This window comes from Gopherus flavomarginatus, chromosome 2 (genome assembly GCF_025201925.1).
Source record: "Gopherus flavomarginatus isolate rGopFla2 chromosome 2, rGopFla2.mat.asm, whole genome shotgun sequence".
Classification (NCBI taxonomy): Eukaryota; Metazoa; Chordata; order Testudines; family Testudinidae; genus Gopherus; species Gopherus flavomarginatus.
In genome coordinates this window covers 140339439-140361918 of record NC_066618.1, presented here as the reverse complement: position 1 = coordinate 140361918, position 22480 = coordinate 140339439, and the positions used below count along the sequence as shown (strand labels likewise).

General features: G+C 44.8%; 1 protein-coding gene across 5 annotated transcripts in view; it reads right to left on the bottom strand.

The window, feature by feature from the left end:
- OTULINL (OTU deubiquitinase with linear linkage specificity like) overlaps window positions 1–21582 on the bottom strand; it is a 46065-nt gene extending 24483 nt beyond the window's left edge. The window contains exon 1 of one of the 5 annotated variants that reach the window (XM_050937524.1): window positions 21397–21582. In XM_050937524.1, the coding sequence (XP_050793481.1) occupies window positions 21397–21496 (100 nt within the window). In that variant the 5' untranslated portion in view covers window positions 21497–21582. Of the gene's footprint in view, window positions 1–7260; window positions 7282–16794; window positions 16813–21396 lie in introns of those variants that run through there. The other 4 variants (XM_050937526.1, XM_050937528.1, XM_050937527.1 and 1 more) reach the window with 4 other exon arrangements.
- Window positions 21583–22480: the final 898 nt, after the last annotated feature.

The window sequence follows — 22480 nt, the reverse complement described above, 5'->3', positions numbered from 1 at the left end:
TGACTGAGTACACTTTTTTCTCCATTCCTCCACACAGGTATGTGTGCGCACATTTTTGGCATTTAAAAAAAATGGCGCACACAGGCAAACAAAGTCAGAAAACCAAGTTCTGTATTTTCATCAGAAAGTGATGAGGTCTGTATATTTAGATCCTACACAATGTACACCAGATCCCCTCTAGCGGCTGCTACTGAGAGCACAATTATCCCTTTACATCAAATCATAGAGGTCTGGGCTCAGGATCTGAAGATCCAGAGTTCAAACTTTGCTGACCACAAATGTTTGGCTGGGAATGAGGTGGTATCTTTATAGTTGCACAATGCACACCTCCTGTTTTTCCAGGTGAATTGAATAAACCATTAAAAAAACCCACAAAATTTCCTTGAACAGAGGTTTTACAGTATAAAACTATTTCTCTGTCAGCTATATGATCTGACATGCAATGAACCCAAGTATTCCATCTTTTAGTCATTTTTCAGTCACTTGGATGAATTGTGTCACACATTGGCAGGTTTGAAGGTTGAGAGAGCTATGAATGCAAAGACTCTAGGGAAATGGGGGCCGGAGTACTTGAATGCAGTTTGTAGCTTCAGTTCCCTTGGAACCAATAGGAAATAGCCATCTTTACTAGGGGAACATACCCCTCCTTACCCCCAGTGAGTATTTGCTTTCTTTACTGAAGACATGAGTAGTTTTCAGTCTCATTTTATGATATGGGAAGTGTTTAAGGGAAAACTGTTAACAATAAGAAAGTTAAGGAAAAATTAATAACATTGCCTAATTATACCAAATTTCTTTATATGTACACGTGAGGATAGTTAAACTTCCATTCCAGGCATCTGGAACGTGAATGATAAACCAGTCATACGTTAGCAAAAAGGTTGCTAAAGAAGGTCAGATGCTGAATTTTTTTCAAGTCACATTTAATATATTTTAATTCAGACTCAGTAACTGATTTAGTTGAATCCCCAGAAAATTCATTTTTACCAACAGATAATGTGCTTAAATTTGGAAGAAGTCATACAAAACAAAGAAGCTAAATCCCTGCTTTAAGTAAAAAACTAAACCCAGCCTTATTATAGACACAGTATTGCACATTGGTAATATTACATGGGGGGTGGACATGTACACACGCTTGTATAAATGCAGCTAACTGAATTTAACCCTTCTGTTAAGAATAGAACAGAATTAGAAGAGTTATGTAATATTTATTATGTTGGTTGCCTGTTGCAATCCTGATACCAAGTATAGTAAATTACACCATCTGAATAAGGTTCAGAAAAATAGTGAAACATTTCCTATAATGCTTTATAGGACAAGAACCACCCTTCCCCCACACCTCAACACCACTATCAGATCCCCAATTTTAGGGAAAAAAAATTGCTATCAGCATATACCAAGTGGGAAAAAATGAAAATGTTGCTGATACCAGATGCAAAACGAAGATCTGCCAGTAGCGTTGTAATTAAACAGCTATGCCATTTTAAGAACCTTGTCTTTACATAATAGAGCAGAAATGTCAATTTACATTGGTAAAATAAGCACAATTTTTTTTAATATGAAGTCTGATAAAACTCCATACTAACAAAGCTTTCTCCCCTTGTTCTATGAGAAACACCATAAGTGATAATTGCTTCCTCAGTATCAGAAGGTAATGGTGATGGGTATGGGAGAGGATGGTATCAACAGTTGCATTATTCACCATATGGTAAATATAGTGTTCAGTTTAAATTGTTCAAGTCTTGGCTTTTATATGGAAATAGGCATACACATTGAGACAGAGACTAGAGTCAAAAGGTCACACAACAGTTTTTGCAGTATTTTGGCCCAATACTTTCAGGAAATGCTTTGCTACTCAGCTGCCTTATGAGAGTCAAAAATGTCTTCTCCCCCCCAGAGGCCTTTTAGAAAAAATAAAATTGTGAGGTAGCAGAGTAGCCTTTTCATTGTAAAAATATCCCACTCTCCCAAGCTATCTAAAATTGTAGTGTTTAACACACTCCAGCTGCTGTTTGACATACTGCCACCATATCTTCATCAACAACTTAGATGTTGGCACAGAAAGTACGCTTATTAAGTTTGCAGATGATATCAAACTGGGAGGGATTGCAACTGCTTTGGAGGACAAGGTCAAAATTCAAAAGGATCTGGACAAATTGGAGAAATGGTCTGAGGTAAACCGGATGAAGTTCAATAAAGACAAATGCAAAGTGCTCCACTTAGGAAGGAACAATCACTTGCACACATACAGAATGGGAAGAGACTGTCTAAGAAGGAGTATGGCAGAAACAGATCTAGGGGTCATAGTGGACCACAAGCTAAATATGAGTCAACAGTGCGATACTGTTGCAAAAAAAGCAAACGTGATTCTGGGATGCATTAACAGGTGTGTTGTAAACAAGACACGAGAAGTCATTCTTCCGCTCTACTCTGCGCTGGTTAGGCCTCAACTGGAGTATTGTGTCCAGTTCTGGGCACTGCATTTCAAGAAAGATGTGGAGAAATTGGAGAGGGTCCAAAGAAGAGCAACAAGAATGATTAAAGGTCTTGAGAACATGACCTATGAAGGAAGGCTGAAAGAATTGGGTTTATTTAGTTTGGAAAAGAGAAGACTGAGAGGGGACATAATAGCAGTTTTCAGGTATCTAAAAGGGTGTCATCAGGAGGAGGGAGAAAACTTGTTCACCTTAGCCTCTAATGATAGAACAAGAAGCAATGGCCTTAAACTGCAGCAAGGGAGATTTAGGCTGGACATTAGGAAAAAGTTCCTAACTGTCAGGGTACTTAAACACTGGAATAAATTGCCTAGGGAGGTTGTGGAATCTCCATCTCTGGAGATATTTAAGAGTAGGTTAGATAAATGTCTATCAGGGATGATCTAGACAGTATTTGGTCCTGCTGTGAGGGCAGGGGACTGGACTCGATGACCTCTCGAGGTCCCTTCCAGTCCTAGAATCTATGAATCTATGAATCATATCTGTGCCCAGGATCCTGTTTGTTGAGAATTTAAAGTATATTTCTGCTTTATTGCAAAAAGGATAACACATGTAATTATATTTTTCTTCTAGGGATTCCTACAAATGAGGGTAAATTTCAGTTCGTGAATCCATTCGTAATCTAATCTCCTTCCAGAATGGTACACCAGCAAAGACCAGTAACAGGCTCAAATCCACTTCCAATCAAGCAAGGAAAAAACACAAGAGAACGTTTCAGACACTAATATGTGAATATCATTATGTACCACAGAAAATGTAAACATTCTCTGAGCACTTACCCTTAGTTACAAACAGAAAATCTTCCTGAAATTTCAGTCATTGCCATTATTATGTTATTTTACAGCAGAACCTTAAAGATATGAACACCAGAATTATGGACTTACTGGTCAACCGGACACCTTGCGGAACCAGAAGTGACCAATCGGCCGGTTTCAGCCCCAGCACTCCCCTCATAGCTAAACCCCGAGCCCCAGCGCCCCCCACTCTGGCTGAAGCTGGGAATGGAGCCATGGGGGAGCCCCAACAACCCTGTAGGGCCAAAGCCGGGAACAGAGTCATGGAGCTGAAGCCCCAAGCTCCAATGCTCCCCATAGGTCTAAAGCCCTGAGCCCTGGTGCTCCCACGGGGCAGAAGCTCTGAGCCCCCACCCATAGCCCTGTGCCCCAAGGGTCAGAAGTCCTGACTTCTCCTCCCCCCCGTCCAGAGCCCTGCCCCTCTCCCCCACCCTGCAGCCCTCCCCCACCTTCCACCCACTCCCGTGGCTGACGTCCATAATGTCTGTGTTGTTCAGAGTTACAGAACATTTCAGAGTTATGGACAACCTCCATTCCCAAGGTTCTACTTCCCCATTCCGAGATGTTACACTCCAATCATACACAAAGAAATAGGATTTATGTGAACTCCTATAAATCTATTATTTCAAGGAAGGTTATTATTTATAGAGGATCTATCTGTTGCTGAGGTTTATGGTGAGTCAGCCTAATGCTGCTCAGGGTTGTTTTGTCCAGTCTCTGCTTTCCAAAACATACAACTTTCAACAGTGGTGTGCTAAATCCAAATTGGCAGAGTAAAGGAATATTGAATTTATATTTTAATCCTGAAAGCCGTCCTACACTTACTCTTAGCCAAAAGGCAGAGTAATATGAATTCCTTACCTTCTTCAGTAAAGTACCTCTTGATGTGCCTGGATAACTGGGACTTATATCAGGGAAAATTAAAATGTTACTCTCCTAAAAATAATCGTTTTGCACTCTAACCTGCTTACCGTTCCATCCTGTTTGCCAATATCATACAGCAGGAATCCTAAAATAGCTTTGTTCTCTCTCCTTCGAAGATGCATAGCTATTAGGGACTGATGAGGCTAATCCACACCAGTATCTCCCAAGCTGTCAGCCATTCTATAGACACTAAGGGTATGTCTGCACTGCAGTAAAATACCTGTGGCTGGCCCATGCCAGCTGACTCAGGCTCAGGCTGAAGGATTATAAAACTGAGGTGTAGACGTTCAGGCTTGAGCTGGAGCCCAGGCTCTGAGACCCTCCCCCACTTGCTGGGTTTCTGAGCCTGGGCTCCAGCCCAAGCCCAAACATCTACACTGCAATATTTAGCCCTGTGAACCTGAGTCAGCTGACCAAAGGCCAGCCATGATTGCGCAACGCATCTTTTATTGCAGTGTAGACGTACACGTAGTCTAGAGTGTGAACTGTACTGCATTCTGCAGTAAATGCTGCTGCCACTGGGGAGTCCTGGCAGAGTTGAAGCTGCGCCAGTCCCCTGAGTCACTGCAGGAACAGGCTGGCAGACAGCAGCATGTTCACAGAAAGGGATATTATGGCCTCTGAGCCAGGGGCAAAGGGCTGTGGATGGTGCTGCTTAGTAAATAAATTACAGTGTCTAGAGCATCACAGGTAGTTGTCTGTGTCCTGATCTCTTCTCAGGTGGGCACAGTGTTATAACAAGAGCAATACACATACAACATAACTAGGATAGGAAACACCTTTTCTCATGTTTGTTTGTACAGTTCCTAACACAAAGGAGTCCTCCTGCTCAGGGCTGTCCCTAGGGGTGTGTGCTGCCCGGGGTGGAAATGACGAATTTGGCACTTCCACGACTGATCATGCCGGGCAGGGGAAGCGGTGACTCCCCAAACAGGCAGGTGTGGCCCCGCCCACACTCCACCCCCCCAGGGTGGTGCTGCTACGCTCCTGGGGGCTGCGGCCATGCTGCCCGCCTTCCCGGGACTGGGGAGGCTGCAGCAGCAGCGCCATGTGCTTTCCCTTGGGTGGAAGGGGCAGGATTGGAGGCTAGCCTCCCCCCACCAGCGGGTCAAGTGCTACCCATGCGCGCCGGCCAATCATGCTGGCCCACGGGCCCCCCCAAAGCACAAGGCCAGGAGCAGTCACCCTGATTCACCATACCCTAGGGAACAGCTCTGTTCCTGCTACATGACTGGGGTCCACAGGCACTATCATCATAAAAATTATAATCATGGACATGAGCACCAGAAGGTCAAGATGTACAAGAAAACATGAGTACTTGTAACCCAAATAAGGGATGTATTCAAAGGAATCAGTAACTGAACAATCAGAACAGAAAATAAAGGTACATACAATAGAACGGACTGTGACCTGTATGAGAAAATAAACCATCTGTCAGAGCACCCCATCAGCGCTCTCAGGAGAAAAAAATAAGAGCAGACCTTGTATGGTTTGGGGCAAGTCAGCTAATCTCTGTGTTGTTCACCAGTTTATTCATTTGTAAACAACCATTTACAGGCTTTAGGACTACAGAGCCTTGCGGTTGAAGTGTGACAGCTGAAAGGACAGGACACAACACAACAAGAACTGCTTCTAGCAAGCACACTATTATCTTTAGGGCAATATTCATATATTCACAAGCTCAGCACACCCCACACATCCAATAAATAAAAGATTACTCAGACAGAGCCAGGAACCTCAACCCTAACCTAACCAATGACAGAAGCCCCATTATACAGAACCAAGCCTGCTTCCTATCAATAACTACTAGTTTCTTAGAAACAGCATGCTGACTACCTAGCACCTACTGACAGTAAATTGTTCTGAAAGCCCAACAGTTTTTACACAATTAGTGATATCAATACAATTCTAGTTATTTTTGTCTTCACCTGCTGGTACAAGGAAGCACCTACTTTTGCCTGTGCCAGTGTAGGAAATCAATTCATTTGACAGTCTAGCTTTACAGCTGTCAATTTAAAGGCACACATGGAAACAGTACCAGAGACCGCAGCTCTTTAGAATAGTGGTTTTATTCACCATATTTTGCATTTTGGAAAGCACCATGTAAAGTTTTAGAAGAATGTAACTAGTAATCAGCAATAATATCTGGCCTCATGGCCTGTCAAAGTCCTGCCTTCTTATTGTTTAGTATGTGAAAAAGTGCGATTCCACAGGTGGAATTTCATCAGTTTGGAAATTTTACTTTGTGTGATTTAGTTTTAAGTGGAACACAGGATCTGGTCCAAGAGAGAACATAGCTGTACCTCTCCTAAAAGAGCAACCATAATGTAATTAAATGTAACATCCTTCTAGAGGGAAAATGTCAAAGTCACCACCACAGTAGCATTTATTTTCAGAAAGGGGAACCACACAAAAATGAAGATGTTAGTTAAACACAAATTTAAAGCAACGATCAAATGAGTGAAATGCCTGTAAACTGCATGGAGACTATTTAAAACACTATAATACAGGCTCAAACTAAATGTATACCCCAAATTGAAAAACAAAACACAAAACAGTAAGAGGACCAACAAATTTCTACTAGGGCGTCGATAGAGGGAGTTTGGGAACAAATTAATAAATTAAGCAGTAATAAGTCACCAGGACCTGATGGTATTCACTCAAGAGCTGTGAAGAAACTCAAATATGAAATTTCAAAACAGCGATATGTAACCTATCACTTAAATCAGCCTCTGTACCAAATGACTGGAGGGCACCCAATGTATCGCTGATTTTTAATAAAAGCTCCAGGCAAATCTGGCAACCACAAGATGGTAAGACTAACGTCAGCACCGGGAAAACTGGTTAAAACTATAGTAAAGAACAAAAGTATCAGATAGGTAGATGAACACAATGTGTGGGAGAAGAGTCTACATGGCTGTTATAAAGGGGTATCATGCCTCACCAATCTATTAGAATTCTTTGAGTAAGTCAACAAGCATGACAAGGGTGATCCAGTCAATATAATGTACATGGATTTTCAAAACACCTTTGACAAGGTCCCTCACCAAAGGCTCTTAAACAAACTCAGCAGTCATGGGATAAGAGGGAAGGTCTTCTCATGGACAGGTAACTGGTTAAAAAAATAGGAAACAAATGATCAAAATAAATGGTCAGTTTTCACAATGGAAAGAGGTAATTAACACACTTCCCTCCAATCCCCAGATATGTACTTGGACCTGTGCTGTTCAACATATTCATAAATGATATGGAAAAAGGGGTGAAGAGTGAGGTGGCAAAAATTTGCAGATGATAGAAAAATTATTCAAGCCGGTTAAATCCAAAGCTGATTGCAAAGTGTTACAAAGGGATCTCATTAAACTGAGTGACAAAATGGAAGATAAAATTCAACGTCAATAAGTGCAAAGTAATGCACAATGGCAAAAATAATCCCAACTATACATACAAAATGAAGGTGTCTAAATTAGCTATTACCACCCATGAAAGAGATCTTGGCATCATCATGGATAGCTCCCTGAAAACATTGGCTCAATGTGCAGCAGCAGTCAAAAAAAGCTAACAGTGTTAGGAACCATTAGGAAATGGATAGCTAATCAGGCAGTAAATATTATAATGCCACTATATCAATCAATGGTATGCCCACACCTTGAATATTACGTGCAATTCTGGTTGCCCCATCTCCAAAAATATATATATTAGAATTGGAAAAAGTGCAGAGAAGGGCCACAAAAATGATTAGGGGAATGGAACAATTACTATATGAGGAGAAGTTAAAAAGACAGACTGTTCTGCTTATAAAAGAGACAACTAAGGGAGCCCTAAGACATTACTCACTGTGAATAAGGTTGGCAGGAGCTGGCCCTATCTATTTTGATGACTGAGAAAAGCAAGTTTTCAAATGTTTATTCTTGTTAGCATTGCAGAGGGGAAAAAATATCAGTGAGGCAGCTGGATTTGATTAGTGTTGTCTCTTCAACCCTAGAGGGACATCATTAACTTGAAATCTAGCCAATTTATAAAATAGTTAAAAGTAGTGGCAGATACAACACCTCCACATGACCTCTTCTCCCAGTTTTCGGTGAGCTCCGACTACATTTTTCTATTTTTCTCTCCCAGTCATGCAAAAGATCCACACAAATAAAAGGGTGAACTGACTTAACAATAGCAGGGAAATTGAAATTGACTATAAACAAAGCAGTGTCTGATGCAGAAGATAAACAAACTGAAATAAATGTTCTCTTCCCATTCTCTTAGTCACTCTTATTAGAAGTAATGCCAAAAACTATGGGAAGAATAAATATTTCACCTTTGTGATTTAAGTTGATGGTGTTCCTTTAACTCCTCCTGACTGAAATAGTTTGTACATTGGAATTTATTATTATTACTAGTATACATTTGGCATCACCACTGGTATCTGGACACCTTGCAAAGATTAAACAGAGACATTCAAGATCTCCATAAAAAGAAGCCAAAAGACCACGGTGCCCTACTGCCTCTGCAGCTTTACCAAGCAGCTTAGAAACCAAGACTTAATCAGCTGGGAAGGCCTGGAAAAAAGAACTGAATCTTGCGACTCCATCTGCAATGGATTCTAATTAAGTTTGACTCTGGATCCCAAGCTGATTTTGCAGGGCTGGCAGTTTGGGGAATAGGGGGTGTCTTTTTACTTGTAAACTAAGGATATTTAATATGAAATAACAGAGCGAATAATTCTGGAATGCATGCAGTATTTACAGAATCATTTTTCAGAGCTGAACAGCACTTCAAAGCATCAACCCTATCTGGAGTTAACTATTTTTGAAAACCCAAGCTTTGACGAACATGTCACACTTAGAAGGAATTAAAGAAAAACAGGAAGTGACAAGAAATGAAAACAAAACTAAAGGGCATTAAACAAAGCACACAGCAAACAGGAACAACAATAAAAGCCCTCTACATGCATGGGCTTGCTTAAACCTTAAAATTTCCATGCCAGCTGTTGTAACTTTCCCTCAGCCCTGCTATCACCATCTCTGGCTGAGAGAAGCAGATTAATCTGCTCATAGCATCTGGGTTTCTTGCCCGCCTGTTAGCTTTCGCTGATACCTTGGGCAGTCACTGGCCACTCACTCCACCCTTATTTACCTTTTGTAGGATCTCTGAGGTTTCTAATTCCTTGGACCGTATGGTCTGCCTTGGGAACAGTAAACAATTCTAGCTGAGAGCAACAGACAGGGGTACTCCCCATCTGATAACTTTGCCATTGTTTCATTTCCTTTGGGTTTCCCCCATTACAGCCTCCTTTGATTTCACTCCCAGCATTCAGGCAGATTAATATTAAACAGATATTAAAATATCATGTGCCCCTTTGGTTAAGAAATACTACATAACTCCATAATTCTTCACAGCTCCTCGTTCATTTCAGCATCTCGTTTTAAAAATCCCCCATCTTTAGTACCCTCCGTGGACTGGACTCCTGCTATTTGGAACAGCCTCTCTCCCCTCCTACTGCCCCACAGCCCCTTCACCCCTTAGATTTGCCACTTGTTTTCATATCTCAGCAAAAGCCATCTCTTTTCTCCCTTGTCTACATCTAATTTGTTTCCCATTGCTTATTGCTGCACTGCAAGATTTTGTGTGATTTTAACTGATTTTATCTTAACACTGCATTAACAAAAGTTACTCTGTCCAATTGTAAGTAGATGTGTAAATATGTATATGTAAAATTAAACATAGTAGCACGAACTGACTCTCAGAAGCCCATGAAGGATGGTGGGAGAAGGCGAGCAAAAGATAATTTATAGCCATTTTGCACCAGATTTAAACTCTTTGTTCTTAGCCATGGGAAAATATATACCAAGATTCATTGTAATGAAAAGAATTAGTTAATAATGGCTTATTATGGTATCTTTCTGGACAGTGCCATGTTGTCAAGTCTGACATCAAGTGCTGTCAGAATGCACATAAAACTGTATCTGCCAAGCACGGAACCCCAGCAACGATATTTGTGAGCAAAGGTCCTTATTATTCCATACATGGGTGAAAAGCAGCTTCATCAGCGTTGGAGCACAATTAATCCACTGTGTATCAGGTAAACGACAAAGCCAAAAGAGAGATGCAGATTGCCAAGAGAGTGCTGGAAAAGGTGTCCGACAGTAGCTCAGCTTAATGTTTTGTTTTATTGGCTTATTATAGCTCAGTTAGAATTCAGATTATGTTCTTCAGGAAACAGTTACAAAGGTATTAGAGAAGCTCCACAATTAATGTGTCTCGTTAAAGCACCTTACTAAAATATCTTTATACCAGTATAACTGCATCCACACTACGGGGCTTGTACCATTTAACTATACATTTAAATCTGTACAAGTGCTATGAGTAGATAAACTAAAAAATCACTTTGTTACTGCACCTTCTCACGCTGCTTTTAGAGCTATAGAATTATAACCAGACATGGCTTAAAACTGTAAGCTCAAGAAATACAGACTTCTAAAAAATAATGTATTTAAAAAATAAAATGACTATAGTTATAACCTTAGTGCAAGGCTAGCAGATCTCTCAAGTCCCAACATACTTGATATTTTATCATGATTGTTAATGCAGAGCATTTGTGCCCAGGGCTGGCTCTAGGCACCAGCACTCCAAGCACGTGCTTGGGGCAGCACTTTCCAAGGGGCAGCACTCCGGGTCGTTTTTTTGTTGTTGTTGTTGTTTGGGGCGCAAAAAGCCGGGAGCCAGCCCTGAGCTGAGGTGAGCTGTGGCAGTGGGGGATGCGGGGCGGGCCGCAGGAAGTAACCCTAGTGGGGGCGCACAGGAACTGCTCCCGCCCCAGCTCACTTCCGCTCCACTGCCATCTGCTCCCCCGAGCGCCGCCACTCCGCTTCTCCCCCCTCCCTCTCAAGCTTGCCACGCAAATCAGCTGTTTTGCAGCAAGCCGGGAAGGAGGGGGGAGAAGCAGAGCAGCGGCGGCGCGCTCAGGAGAGCAGGCAGAGCGGAGGTGAGCTGCGGCGGTGGGGGGCGCAGGGAGGGACACAGGAAATAATCCAGGAGAGGAGGGGGGCAGAGGAACTGCTCTCCCCGCCAGCTCACCTCCGCCTCCTCCCCTGACCACACCGCTGCTCCGCTTCTCCCTGCTCCCTCCCAGGCTTGCCGCAAAACAGCTGATTCGTGTGGCAAGCCTGGGAGGGAGGGGTAGGAGGGGAAATGCGGCACGCCCAGGGGAGGAAGTGGGGCCGGGGATTTGGGGAAGGGGTTGGAATGGGGTGGGGAAGGGGTGGAGTTGTGGTAAGGCTGGTGGGGGCGTGGGAAAGTTTTTGCTTGGAGCAGCAAAAAACTTGGAGCTGGCCCTGTTTGTGTCACTGCATAATATCATTTACACAGTCCACTCCCCCAATTCACCTACTAATAAAATTATCTTAGTCACTGACAACCCACAACAGAATATGTATACTGTATACATGATGGTGCAGTACAATAAGAAGTTTGAATGGCCACATTACTCACAACTGCCAAATCACAACTCACCAAATAAACTTCTTTAAAATTCTTTGAGAGGTTTTTTTGTTTTCAACAAAAATGTATTGGCATCATCTTTTGTATTCTCTCCTCTTGAAAGCTTGGCTCCATTAGTACCGTGGTTCCAGTCACTCAGGGCTAAGAGCAAAGGGACATCTAAACTATATTTCAGACAATTTAAGGCCCAATATTTTGGAACCTGCCAGGCCTACAAGCAAGTGCTGGTTCCATCAGAAAGCTGCAAGTCTCCTCTTTCTGTTTGTAATGACATCCCTGGCCGGTAATCTTTGGGGACTGAACCTGATGCCTCACTCTAAAAATCATGAACCTTTGCTCAGGACTGAAAAGAGGTTTGGAGGGGAGTGCATGGGGCAAAATTCTGAAATAGAGACCCCCCCACACATCCTTCCAAAAAAAAAAAAAAAAAAAAAAGAAGTATCACAGAGATGGAAGAGTTTAAGACGTTAAAGGAATGGGGGTTAGAGAGCGTCCAGGCCTGTGCAGTTGCTGTCCTTCCGACAGACGAGGGGGAGTCTGCCCTGCTTGTGTCCAGGAGGGGGAGGGAGTGTGCTCGGCGAGTCCCCTGGGTCCCGGTGCAACAATGCCAAGGGCAGCCATAGTGGAATTTGGACTCAGCCAGAGCAAGCGAGGTGCTCTCCGTACTACTGATGGCAGACACTGAACCCAAGGGGTGCTGTGTGACCCTGTGCACTACGTTGCAAAGGCTGTCAATCAGATTTGGCCAGGCCACCCCTCCATTATTTTGGGCACCCTCTAAAATGGGGAGCCCTGGGCAAACTGCCCCTGCTGGGAGCCCTGCCAAAGGACCAGGTCCATTAGCTCAGTGTGGCAGCAGACTCATATCTCGGATCCACTCACTAGAGGGGGTCAAGGAGCCATTCTATTACACATTTTGCCTGGCCAGGGAAGCTCATCCAACAAGTTGAAAAAAAAATCATATTCCAAGTGTTACACAGTGGTCAAAATAAAATAAATTTAAAAGAGTGGCTTGAGACAGAGATTTGGAATGTTAAAAATAATGCCACGGGGGGGGAGAGATAGCTCAGTGGTTTGAGCATTGACCTGCTAAACCAGGGTTGACAGTTCAATCCTTGAGAGGGCCATTTAGGGATATGGAGCAAAAATCCATCTGGGGATTTGTCCTGCTTTGAGCAGGGAGTTGGACTAGATGATCTCCTGAGGTCCCTTCCAACTCTGATATTCTATGATAAAGATGGATTTGCAGACAGAGGGCAGCTGCCAATACATAATGAATTTCAAAGGACCCTGCAATTCTCCTTCTCCCCAAGAGGAGGGTCCTGCTACTGAAGACCTAACCTAGGGCCTCTTTGTAGTAAAAACACTTGTTACCATTGTTTAAATTTACAGTGCCTAAAGCAGTGGTCACTTTTTGAATCTAAAGGCAACCCAGGATCTACCTCACCCCTTCCCCAAAGCCCAGCCCACTCCATCCCCCCTCTCTCCATTGCTCACTCTCCCCCACTCTCACCAGGCTGGGATAGAGGGTTGGGGTTCAAGAGGGGTGCAGGCTCTGGACTTGGGCCAAGAGGTTTTCAGTGTGAGAAGAGGCTCTGGGCTGAGCCTGGGGCAAGGGGTTGGGGTGTAGGAGGAGTGCAAGCTCTAGGAAGGAGTTTGGATGCAAGAGGGGGCTCCAGGCTGGGGCAGAGTGTTGGGGTGTGGGAAGGGGTGCAGGCTCTGGGAGGGAGTTTGGGTGCAGGGGGGGCTCCAGGCTGGGGCAGAGTGTTGGGATACAGGAGGGGGTATGAGGTGCTGGCTCTGGGGAGGGGGTCAGGGCTGAGGCTTGGGGTGCAGGAAGGAGTTCAGGGTGCAGAAGGGGGAATGGGATGCTGGCTCCAGGAAGGGGCTCAGGGTGGAGCTTGGGGTGGAGGGGGTACAGGGTGCTGGCTCCGGGAGCGGGCTCAGGGATGAGGTGCAGCCTCCTGCCAGGCAACACTTACCTCCGGCGGTTCCTGGTCGGCAGTGGGCACAGTGAGGCTAAGACAGGCTCCCTGCCTACCTCAGCCCTACACCACTCCTGAAAGGGGCCAACACGCCCCTGTGGCCCCTGAGGGGGAACTGGGGAGCATGTGGCTCCATGTGCTGTCCCTCTCTGCAAGCACTGCTCCCGCAGCTCTCCCAGCCAATGGGAGCTGCAGTGTATGAAAGCAGGAGCAGAGTGGGGAGGGAGACCCCTGCCTCCCCCCGGCGGGGAAAGTACTGGCTACTTCTAGGAGCAGCACGGGCCAGGGAAGGCAGTGAGTCTGCCTTAGCAGCAGCCACACTGCAACACCAGAGATCACGATCAACCGGTTAGTGACCACTGGCCTAAAGTTAGGCACCCAAATTCATCTTAAGGCAATTATAGAGGCCTGACTTTTAGAGGTGCTGATCATGCAGATTTGTCATTGAAGTCTATGGAATATTTGGGTGTTCAAAACCTCTGAAAAATTAGACCATTTATTTGCTTAATTAAGGAATTAGTTGCCTAGTTTTAGGCATTCAACTTTGAAAATACTGACCATAATTTCTAGCGTTTTCCCTCTCCTCCCCCAACAAGAAAACCAAAACAAAAAATAAAGTCACATACCCGCTTATGTATAGTGGATTCCTAGGGGTTGTGGGGGGGAGTGGGTCAAGCAATATTTTGCATGTTGGTTATTCAAATTGGCTTCTTCATGGTGCCTCTAAAATACAAGCATCTTTTGTCCCATTGTACATCTCTATTTTAATGCATATTTAAATTCTCTGTCTAAACATAAGCTGTTGTTAATTACAGACCTCAACTTAGGTCCTGAGAGACAAGCTCCAGAGATTTAAAAACAGTTTTTAGAGCCCAAGTATAGAAATTACCAGTTTTAATAGTTCACACATTATTCCTGCTTCAACATACTGAGAAATATGAAAACAGCAGTCCCTGGGGCTAAGGTAAAATAGTCATATTTTCAAGTATCAGCAATTGAGAGAATTACAATAACCACACTGTACTGACTGATTGAATCGCCTGAGAATTACTTCCCTTTAACTTCCAGAAGTTAAAACTGAAAGCAAGGTAGGAGCAATTTTCACATTTCAATCAGTGAGCAAACGTTTAGTTGGTCAGCAAGAGAGAAAGAGTCCAGGCTCAGTCAGCGTGGCAAGACAGATGGATCAGTCGTAATTATTAAACCAGAAATTTACTCTAATGCTGTATTGCTACAGCAGAAAGACAAAGTGAAAATATATGGTTTCTGGAACATAAGACATCAGTCAATATAGGCACAAGGCTGTGTAAACACTGATTGCACTGTGACTATGAGATGTAGCTACAATCATCTGGGAGGAGACTAAGGGGAACATGCCCATCTTTGGACTGCTCTGGTGATGTCCTCCTCAGGGTGACTTTGGAAGTCAAGCACTCCCTCCTCCTTTCCCCCTGTGATGGAAGTGGATAGCACTCAACACCATGCAGGTTTGGACACTTATCTGGGCTATAGGCGGCAAGTTATATGGGCCCGTGGGACTCGTGCTCCATCAATACTCAGAAACATGGGCCCGGCTCCACCAATGTATGCGCTTATATTTTCAGAGCCATCCTGTCCATAGGACAACCACCCCAGGCCCCGCACTTTGGGGGGCCCCATACTTCAGAGGGATGCAGGGTCCAGGGGGCTGGAGGGTTAGCAGGGGGCTTGGCACCAGCAAGCAACCCAGCCCCAGCCCATTCCACCCCACTGCTTTCCACCCATGCTCTGCCTCTTCCTGCCTCTGCTCCGCCCCTTCCTCCTCATTCCACTCCTTCCCCCACCCTGCCTCTTTCTGGCTTCCACCCCCTCCCCTGAGCAATGCCAGGAGCTGGCAGGGCAGGCTGGGGTCAAATCGATTGCTACCGCCAGTGCCCAGCCCCCGACTAATCCCCCAGGCTGCCCTGGACCCCACGTCCCCCTGAAGCATGGGGCCCAGGGCAGTTGCCCAGGTCCATCCTATGGACAGGACAGCTCTGCGTGGACCCGTTCTGGCTGGGCACCACCAAAAATTATACAAATCTGGTGCCCATAACCTGGGCATCTACAAGCCAACCACCTCAGCGTCTTCAAAATGTAACAGTCAAGGTTTAAAATCTCTCCCCTCACAATCGTGCCTTAAAAACACACACACACACACACCCTTGGAACCTTGCAATATTTACAAGGAACTGTTTTCGCCCAAAATCTCTGGCCTCAGTCAAATCCATGTGCTGTCTCTATTAAACGGTTCCAGCAGTATTTTGTGTTTTTTGTTTCTTAAACAGAGACCACAACTGGAAGAAAGCTGAGTATTATTAAGTCTCTCTTAAATCTCTGTAGACACTTCAAGTATTTATAGTCCTTGCCAAGGAGCCTTCAAATAACTGAGCATAAAAATATCTATGAATATAATTTCCTATCAACAGTTCCCCAAACTGTTGATAGTAGAGGCGGAGTCAGTATATTATACAAATGCATGGGCCAAAATGGAGAAAGCCCTTTGCCCTTATCTTTTTCCTGGGGTGTGTTGTGGGCAATGTGGCATCACCCTCTGGCACCTCCCATAACGGCAGGTAGGTGAGGCTTACAGAAAACGCCCCTGGGACCAGAAGCCAAATTCCACCCCCGGTTTGTGCCAAGAATGACCGAAAGGGGAAGGACCCGATCCCGATCCCTCTCCCCGCGCCCCTGCCCTGCAAGGTCCACACTCCACTCCCAGGCGCCCCACACAGCCCGTTGCGGCTTCCCTGTTTCCTGCCCCGTCCAACCCATGCTAGAAAACCAGCCTCCCCGGGGCAGCCACCGATCCTGCGCGGGAGGGAGGGAGGCAAAACGTCCCACCCCAAGCCCCGGTGTCGTCCCTGCGAGCCCGAGGGCGGATCCTCCGGCGCCTGCCACACGCCAGCGACCTGCAGGGGCGGCCGGTGTAGCGCGGGCAGGAGGCGCTGGGTGGGGCGTGGAGGGAGGGGAAGGGATCCCCGGGGAATGCCGGGCTGGGGATCCCCGCGCCGGCCCCTGCAAGGAGCCCCCACCCCAGAGCAGCCTCCGGAGCCGCGAAGCGCGAGCGGTCACTGGGGAGCCTCTCACCTGCGGGGCCGCCGCCGCTCCCGGGAGTGCGGCGCAGGGGGCGGAGCCCTGGGTGCAGGCGGTCCCGCGCCGCTGGGGAGGAGCCGGAGCCGGAGCCGGAGCCGCTGCTGCTCCCACCCCCGGGAGCGGGCTCGGGGGCCGCTCTTTGCTGGGGCTGTGCCGCCTGCGCCGCCCAGGGGGGCCTCCCCCTCTCTTGGGGGGTGGGAAGGGCGCCCCCAGCCGGGTGGGCAGGCACAGCAGGATCTCCTGGTGTGTCTAGAGCGCAGAGGAGCTCAGTGTCCCACACACCAGCAGGCAAAGTGGAGGACTTTGGGGTACCAGCACAGCACAGCACAGCACAGCACCCGACGTTTTTAGCTGCCAGTGCCGCCCTGTGGACACAGCTATTGGGACATGTGCCCCTGCCGGAGGCTCCCGGGGGGCTGCACTCCCCAGAAGTTTCTGCAGGTGCCCTGGGCTGGTCAGTACCCTAGTGGTGCAGCTGGTGTGCCCAGAGAAGCCCCAACATTAATATACAGATCCAACCAAAATGGTAGGAAAGTAACAGGGCCCTCAGATCGCTTGTTGGGGAGACTAGCGCTTATCTCAAACCTTTTGATGCATCACAACATTATGATATGCAGGTTTGACTCAAATTCAGAAGTGCTCCCTCTCTTCTTCCCACCAATCCATCAGCCTCTCCTGTTAACCAAATAAACTATTTAAAACATATTCCATGTTGGAGGACAGGCTGAGACCTTTTATGTATTTATTTTTTAAACAAGCATTTCCCTTAAAATCTGAAGACTCATACAGTTTAGGACCAGAAAGGGCTAGCAGACGTGCATACAACAGCCCACCAATCCCCAACACTACACACACACACATACACCCCCAAAATTGAAATTAGTCCAAAGTATTACAGTTCACAGGAGACTAAACTATTATGTGCCCCAGGCAGAGAATAGGAAGAACCACCACAATGGAAGGGAACTGATCAAGTGACCTATAGCCAATTAATCCCCGCAATTGACCCACACTCCATGCTTCAGAGAAAGACAAAACCACCCCAAAGGTGTCTGCCAATCTGACCAGGGAGGAAATTCCCTCCGACCCACCCCCCCATATGGTGATCAGTTAGACCCTGAGCATGTGCGCAAGAACCAGCCAGTTAAGCACGTGAGAAAGAGAATGCTCAATATCATTGTAGAGCTCTGGCTTGCCCTGTCCAGTGTCCCTATCTCCAGCTGTAGCCATCTCAGATGCTTCAGAGGAAGGACATCCCCCAGAAAACATGGAGGGGAGGAGTTTTCCTAACCCCTGCAGGTAACTGTCTGAAACATAAGGAAGACCAAAATAAAAACAAAATACAACCACCTAGTAGCAAACAGGCTGGGTTTTTAAGGAGATCCAGTACTGGCAACTTGTCTGTTTTGAAAAATTGAGTTAAAGGCATCCTACACATTCCCCTGAATCCTCCTGCTAATTTGTTATTTTATGGTCACACTTATCCTATTGTTTAAAAATGGTTTTAATTCTCTCACTACAAAGAACAAGAGATAACAAATTGACCGCATACTGAACAGTCAAACTGAGAAAGAGAATCCCACCCTACTTACCACTTTCAGTCACAGCAAACTTAGGTGTTATTTGTCACAGTAATGGGTAAAACATTTGCAGTTAGAAGTGCAAATTTAAAGCTGGTTACCCTTTCAGGAAAAAGTTAGAGATATTTCAACTTCTTCTGTTCAGTGGCATAGATGTCTCTTCTCCCTCCCCCAAAGGTTTAGCAACTAGAGATAAGTTCATTTTAAGGGCCTGTTTACACTGTGAAAGTGACACAGTTGGGAACAATTAGTTTGATTCATCCTCTGGATGGGGCCAGTTTATCAGTTTTTGTTTTTAAAATGTTATAAAATGCCAACAGGATGTTAGTCTAAAACATCAGCATGTGACTTCTTCAGCTTACCATCAGCAAATGCCTGCTAATGTACTTCAGCAGCACTATGCACTATTCTTATCTGCACTCTCCCTCTTCTTTTCAAAATGTTAAGAAACAAAGTAAGAAACTGATGCAACAGATTAAAATATGGGAATTCTGGGATCCAACCCTAATGCATGAGTGTCAAATGTACCCTTGAATCCAGAGTAGTCCCAACTGATACAATAGGAAGTAAATTTGCATCTTGTTTCTCAGTAATTTCAAAGGAAACAACAAGGGTAAAACATGTCTGGTTTAAAAAGGCCATCAAATATCACTTAGACCCAGTAAAAAAATCAGATCTGAATTAAAATATTTCAGCGCTGTAATTGGTGGGGGACAGCATCTAATCCCACATGTTGCCTATGTCTCTGAATTTGGAGATCCCATTTGTGATGGACATTGTTAACGAACACGTGGGAAGGTGAGATGTAATGCTCCAGGAGTTGTTCACTAGATATCCATTTTTTAAGGCTCATGTCACTAGATTTGTTCTGGAGCTACAAGGTAGTGTCCTGTCCTACAGTGATCAGCAGACAAGGTCACCATGGTACCTGATGCTCTGTGCTTCAATTTCCCCTCATCTAGCTCCAGGTATTTCAATCTCCTACTCTTGGATACAGCAATTCAAGTGTTTTTTCATAGCTTAGCCCTCCAGCCAAATGCTGCTTCCTTTTTAAGAGGTAAACAGCATTCAGCAAAACAAACTGGCATCCAGCAACCTCACACTGGTCTTCATCCTGACTCCATGCTCACTTTTCCTTCTACTTCTTTCTGGCAGGGGATTTTCATACTACCTCCTTCCCAGTGGCCCTATAGAGGAACCCAGACCCTTCATTACTCTGGTTTCCCATCCAGGGACCCTGTAGCAAGCAGTCCAAATCCACCCACTCAGACCTCTTGCTTTGCCTTCTGGGATCATTTCCTACCTATGTCTCTGTCTGGATCTTTTCCACAGCCCCTTGCTAGGTTCTCTCTCTAGGCTTTTTCACTGGGCCCCTTTTGGAGAGCCTCTAACACCAACTGCTACTCTGAAATCTACCACCATATGACACTCATCTGGCTCTGTTGTAGAGCATCTTTCTCCCTGTCGGTCTCTGACACTGTATCATCTGCCTGCTCTTTACCAGTCTCTGTGTACCAAGCTAAGCATGCTCTTACAGGAAGCCTCACCACTGCTCACCTAGTTAACTAAGCATGGCTGATGCTGAGCCCGGCTCCCTTAAAAGGACCAGTCCACCCTGTGCCTGTTAATATAGTAAGCTCAGGATGTTATAGAATTCATTATTAACTGAGGGTTTGGAGTAAAAGTTATCCATTGTAGAGCTAATCAAAGGAAGGCAGTCTAGATCAAAACTAGGATCACCTGAGACAAAAATAGAGCAGATTCTTCCCAACCAGACAATAATTTCTGCTATTGATGGGTTAGGGGTGGAAACATCCCACTGAACTGTGCTGTTAACAAGGAAACTTGTCTGAAAGGTAATTTCATCTCAAAACAAGCCTGGGAAACTACACAGGGAACTAATGAAGAAATCAATTAAACCCTGCCAAGCTCCATCACAGCCCCTAGGTATGAAATATTTTCACTGTAACTAATGTTTACCTAAAAGACACATGTGATCTCCATGAAGACACAAGGAAAATTATGCAAAGGCTGTTCCCTGAGAATGGCTGAAGTTTGACACTGTTTCCCATATTTTCTATTGCAGACATTTTTTGCATGCCACTGTACCACACTGAGACACACTCTGGGGTTTTAGTGACTCTGCTGCCAATAAACAGGATCTATCATCCTGCTGCTGGGGTTTCCAGAGGATATTGTGGGTATCTGTAAGCAAGTTGAAATTTCAGCTTAGTGTGAATCCCTCCAGAGCCTCAAGTCCTTGACCAGACATGTACTGAGTTATACCAAGATCAGCATGTTTAGGACACTAAGACAACTCTACATGCAGATTGTGGGATGCTGCTACATGAAAAGATTGCCTGTTCTATTTTGTGAGGGAACTTACATACACTTTTGGAAAGGGTAAAGCACATCATTATAGAAAGTGTCTCAAGGACACCTCTTCTCCAAGGCACAGTCATCACATGGATTGCCTTCTCTTATTCATGATCACACAACATCCCCATGGCAACTACAGCAGTTGCTTAAATGGGAAGTTATATTATACAAGTATTAAGGTATTTTAACCCTCTTTACTGCCATAGATATACTGCGTCCTTTTTAAAATAATTAATTTCACTGTCTATTTTTGTCCTTCATTACATTTCCCACTCCCATCTGTTGGAAAGCCAGCATCGTAACTGCATTAACTCAAGAAAAAGACGCGGGGAGCTCTGCGGCCAGCTCTGTGGAAACAGTGGGAAACATCTATTTCCTGACAACTAATAACCTGCTTGGTTTAAGGATCTTAGCCTTTGCTTCAGTCTTTCAGTTTCTCCAGCCCATCATTAACAGCCAAGGAATGCTTTCCCTATTGGTCATTGTTGGTTACATTTGAAATGCAACATGTAATCAAACCAATGCATATAAACAGTGCCTATGAGAACATCATCCTCAACACCAAGAGCTTTCTCTAATTGTTCACAGTGAGTCTGGATGGGACTCCAGCACTTAGAACTCAGTTCCAGAAACTCACCAATGCTTTTTTTTGATGATTGATCAACTCTGTTTCTTTTTACAGGCTCAGTGAGTTGTTCTCCATTCTTGCTCGCTCCTTTGTCCAGGTGTCTCAGCATCTCCTCTCTTGGGGCTCCTTCCAACTAGATTTTTTCCCCCAAATTGTTTTGTCAGTTGTAAAAAAAGTCTTTACAGACTTAGCTCGTCTTTACAGATCAACAAACTGTGAAAGGATCAGACTTCCTGTTTCACTTCCGTTAAGCTTTTCAAAGTTTCACAGGCAGCGTATGCTTCTCCATGCATAAGCCACAAGAAAAAAAAAACAATGAAGCATAATTCCGCTATTTATAAAGGCCAAATTGGTTACTTCCCTGTGTATCTTCCATATTCCTTGGAGATTACAGGACAGGGATTTTCAAACTGTGGTCCATCAACCATGGCGGCCCAAGGGGGTTGTGTCAGAAGTTCACAGAATCATATGGCACTGGCTGCTCCTCCTTTCCAACTACTAAATCACATTAAAAAGCTAAAAAATATATAAATACTTCCTTAATATTATCTACCCATGCAAAAAATTGGTTTAGTTTCTGCAGGAACCTGATGTGATTGTCCGTGGGAAGGGAGGTGACTTACAGAGCTACCACTTTTTTAAGATATGGAGCAAACTGTGAAAAAATGGGATATATACAAAGCCAATTAACCCACTTAATAAAAGGTGAATTTTAAAAATGGATGAAAAAAATTAACTTCTTGTGAAATTCATGTTCATTTCCTCCCCAGGTTTTCTAAGTTAAATCAGCCAGTGGTTTCACAAAAAACCTAAACATATTTATTTTTTTAATGCCAGTAGGAAGACATTATTCACCATACAAGTTCAGCCCATTGGTCCTCCAAGTCCAGTCTCCTGCTCCTGGAAGTAACCAACACCTGATGTTTCAGAGAAATGGGGAACTTCTCTCAACCCAAGGTAATTGATATACAGGGGCCAATTGAGCAGTGCTATAAGCAGGATCATGCTGGCTCTGCAGTTACCATCTTACACCCTCCTTTCCTGTGAGATTTGATTACACTTCTATAACTACTGACGTTAATAAAGTTAAGCA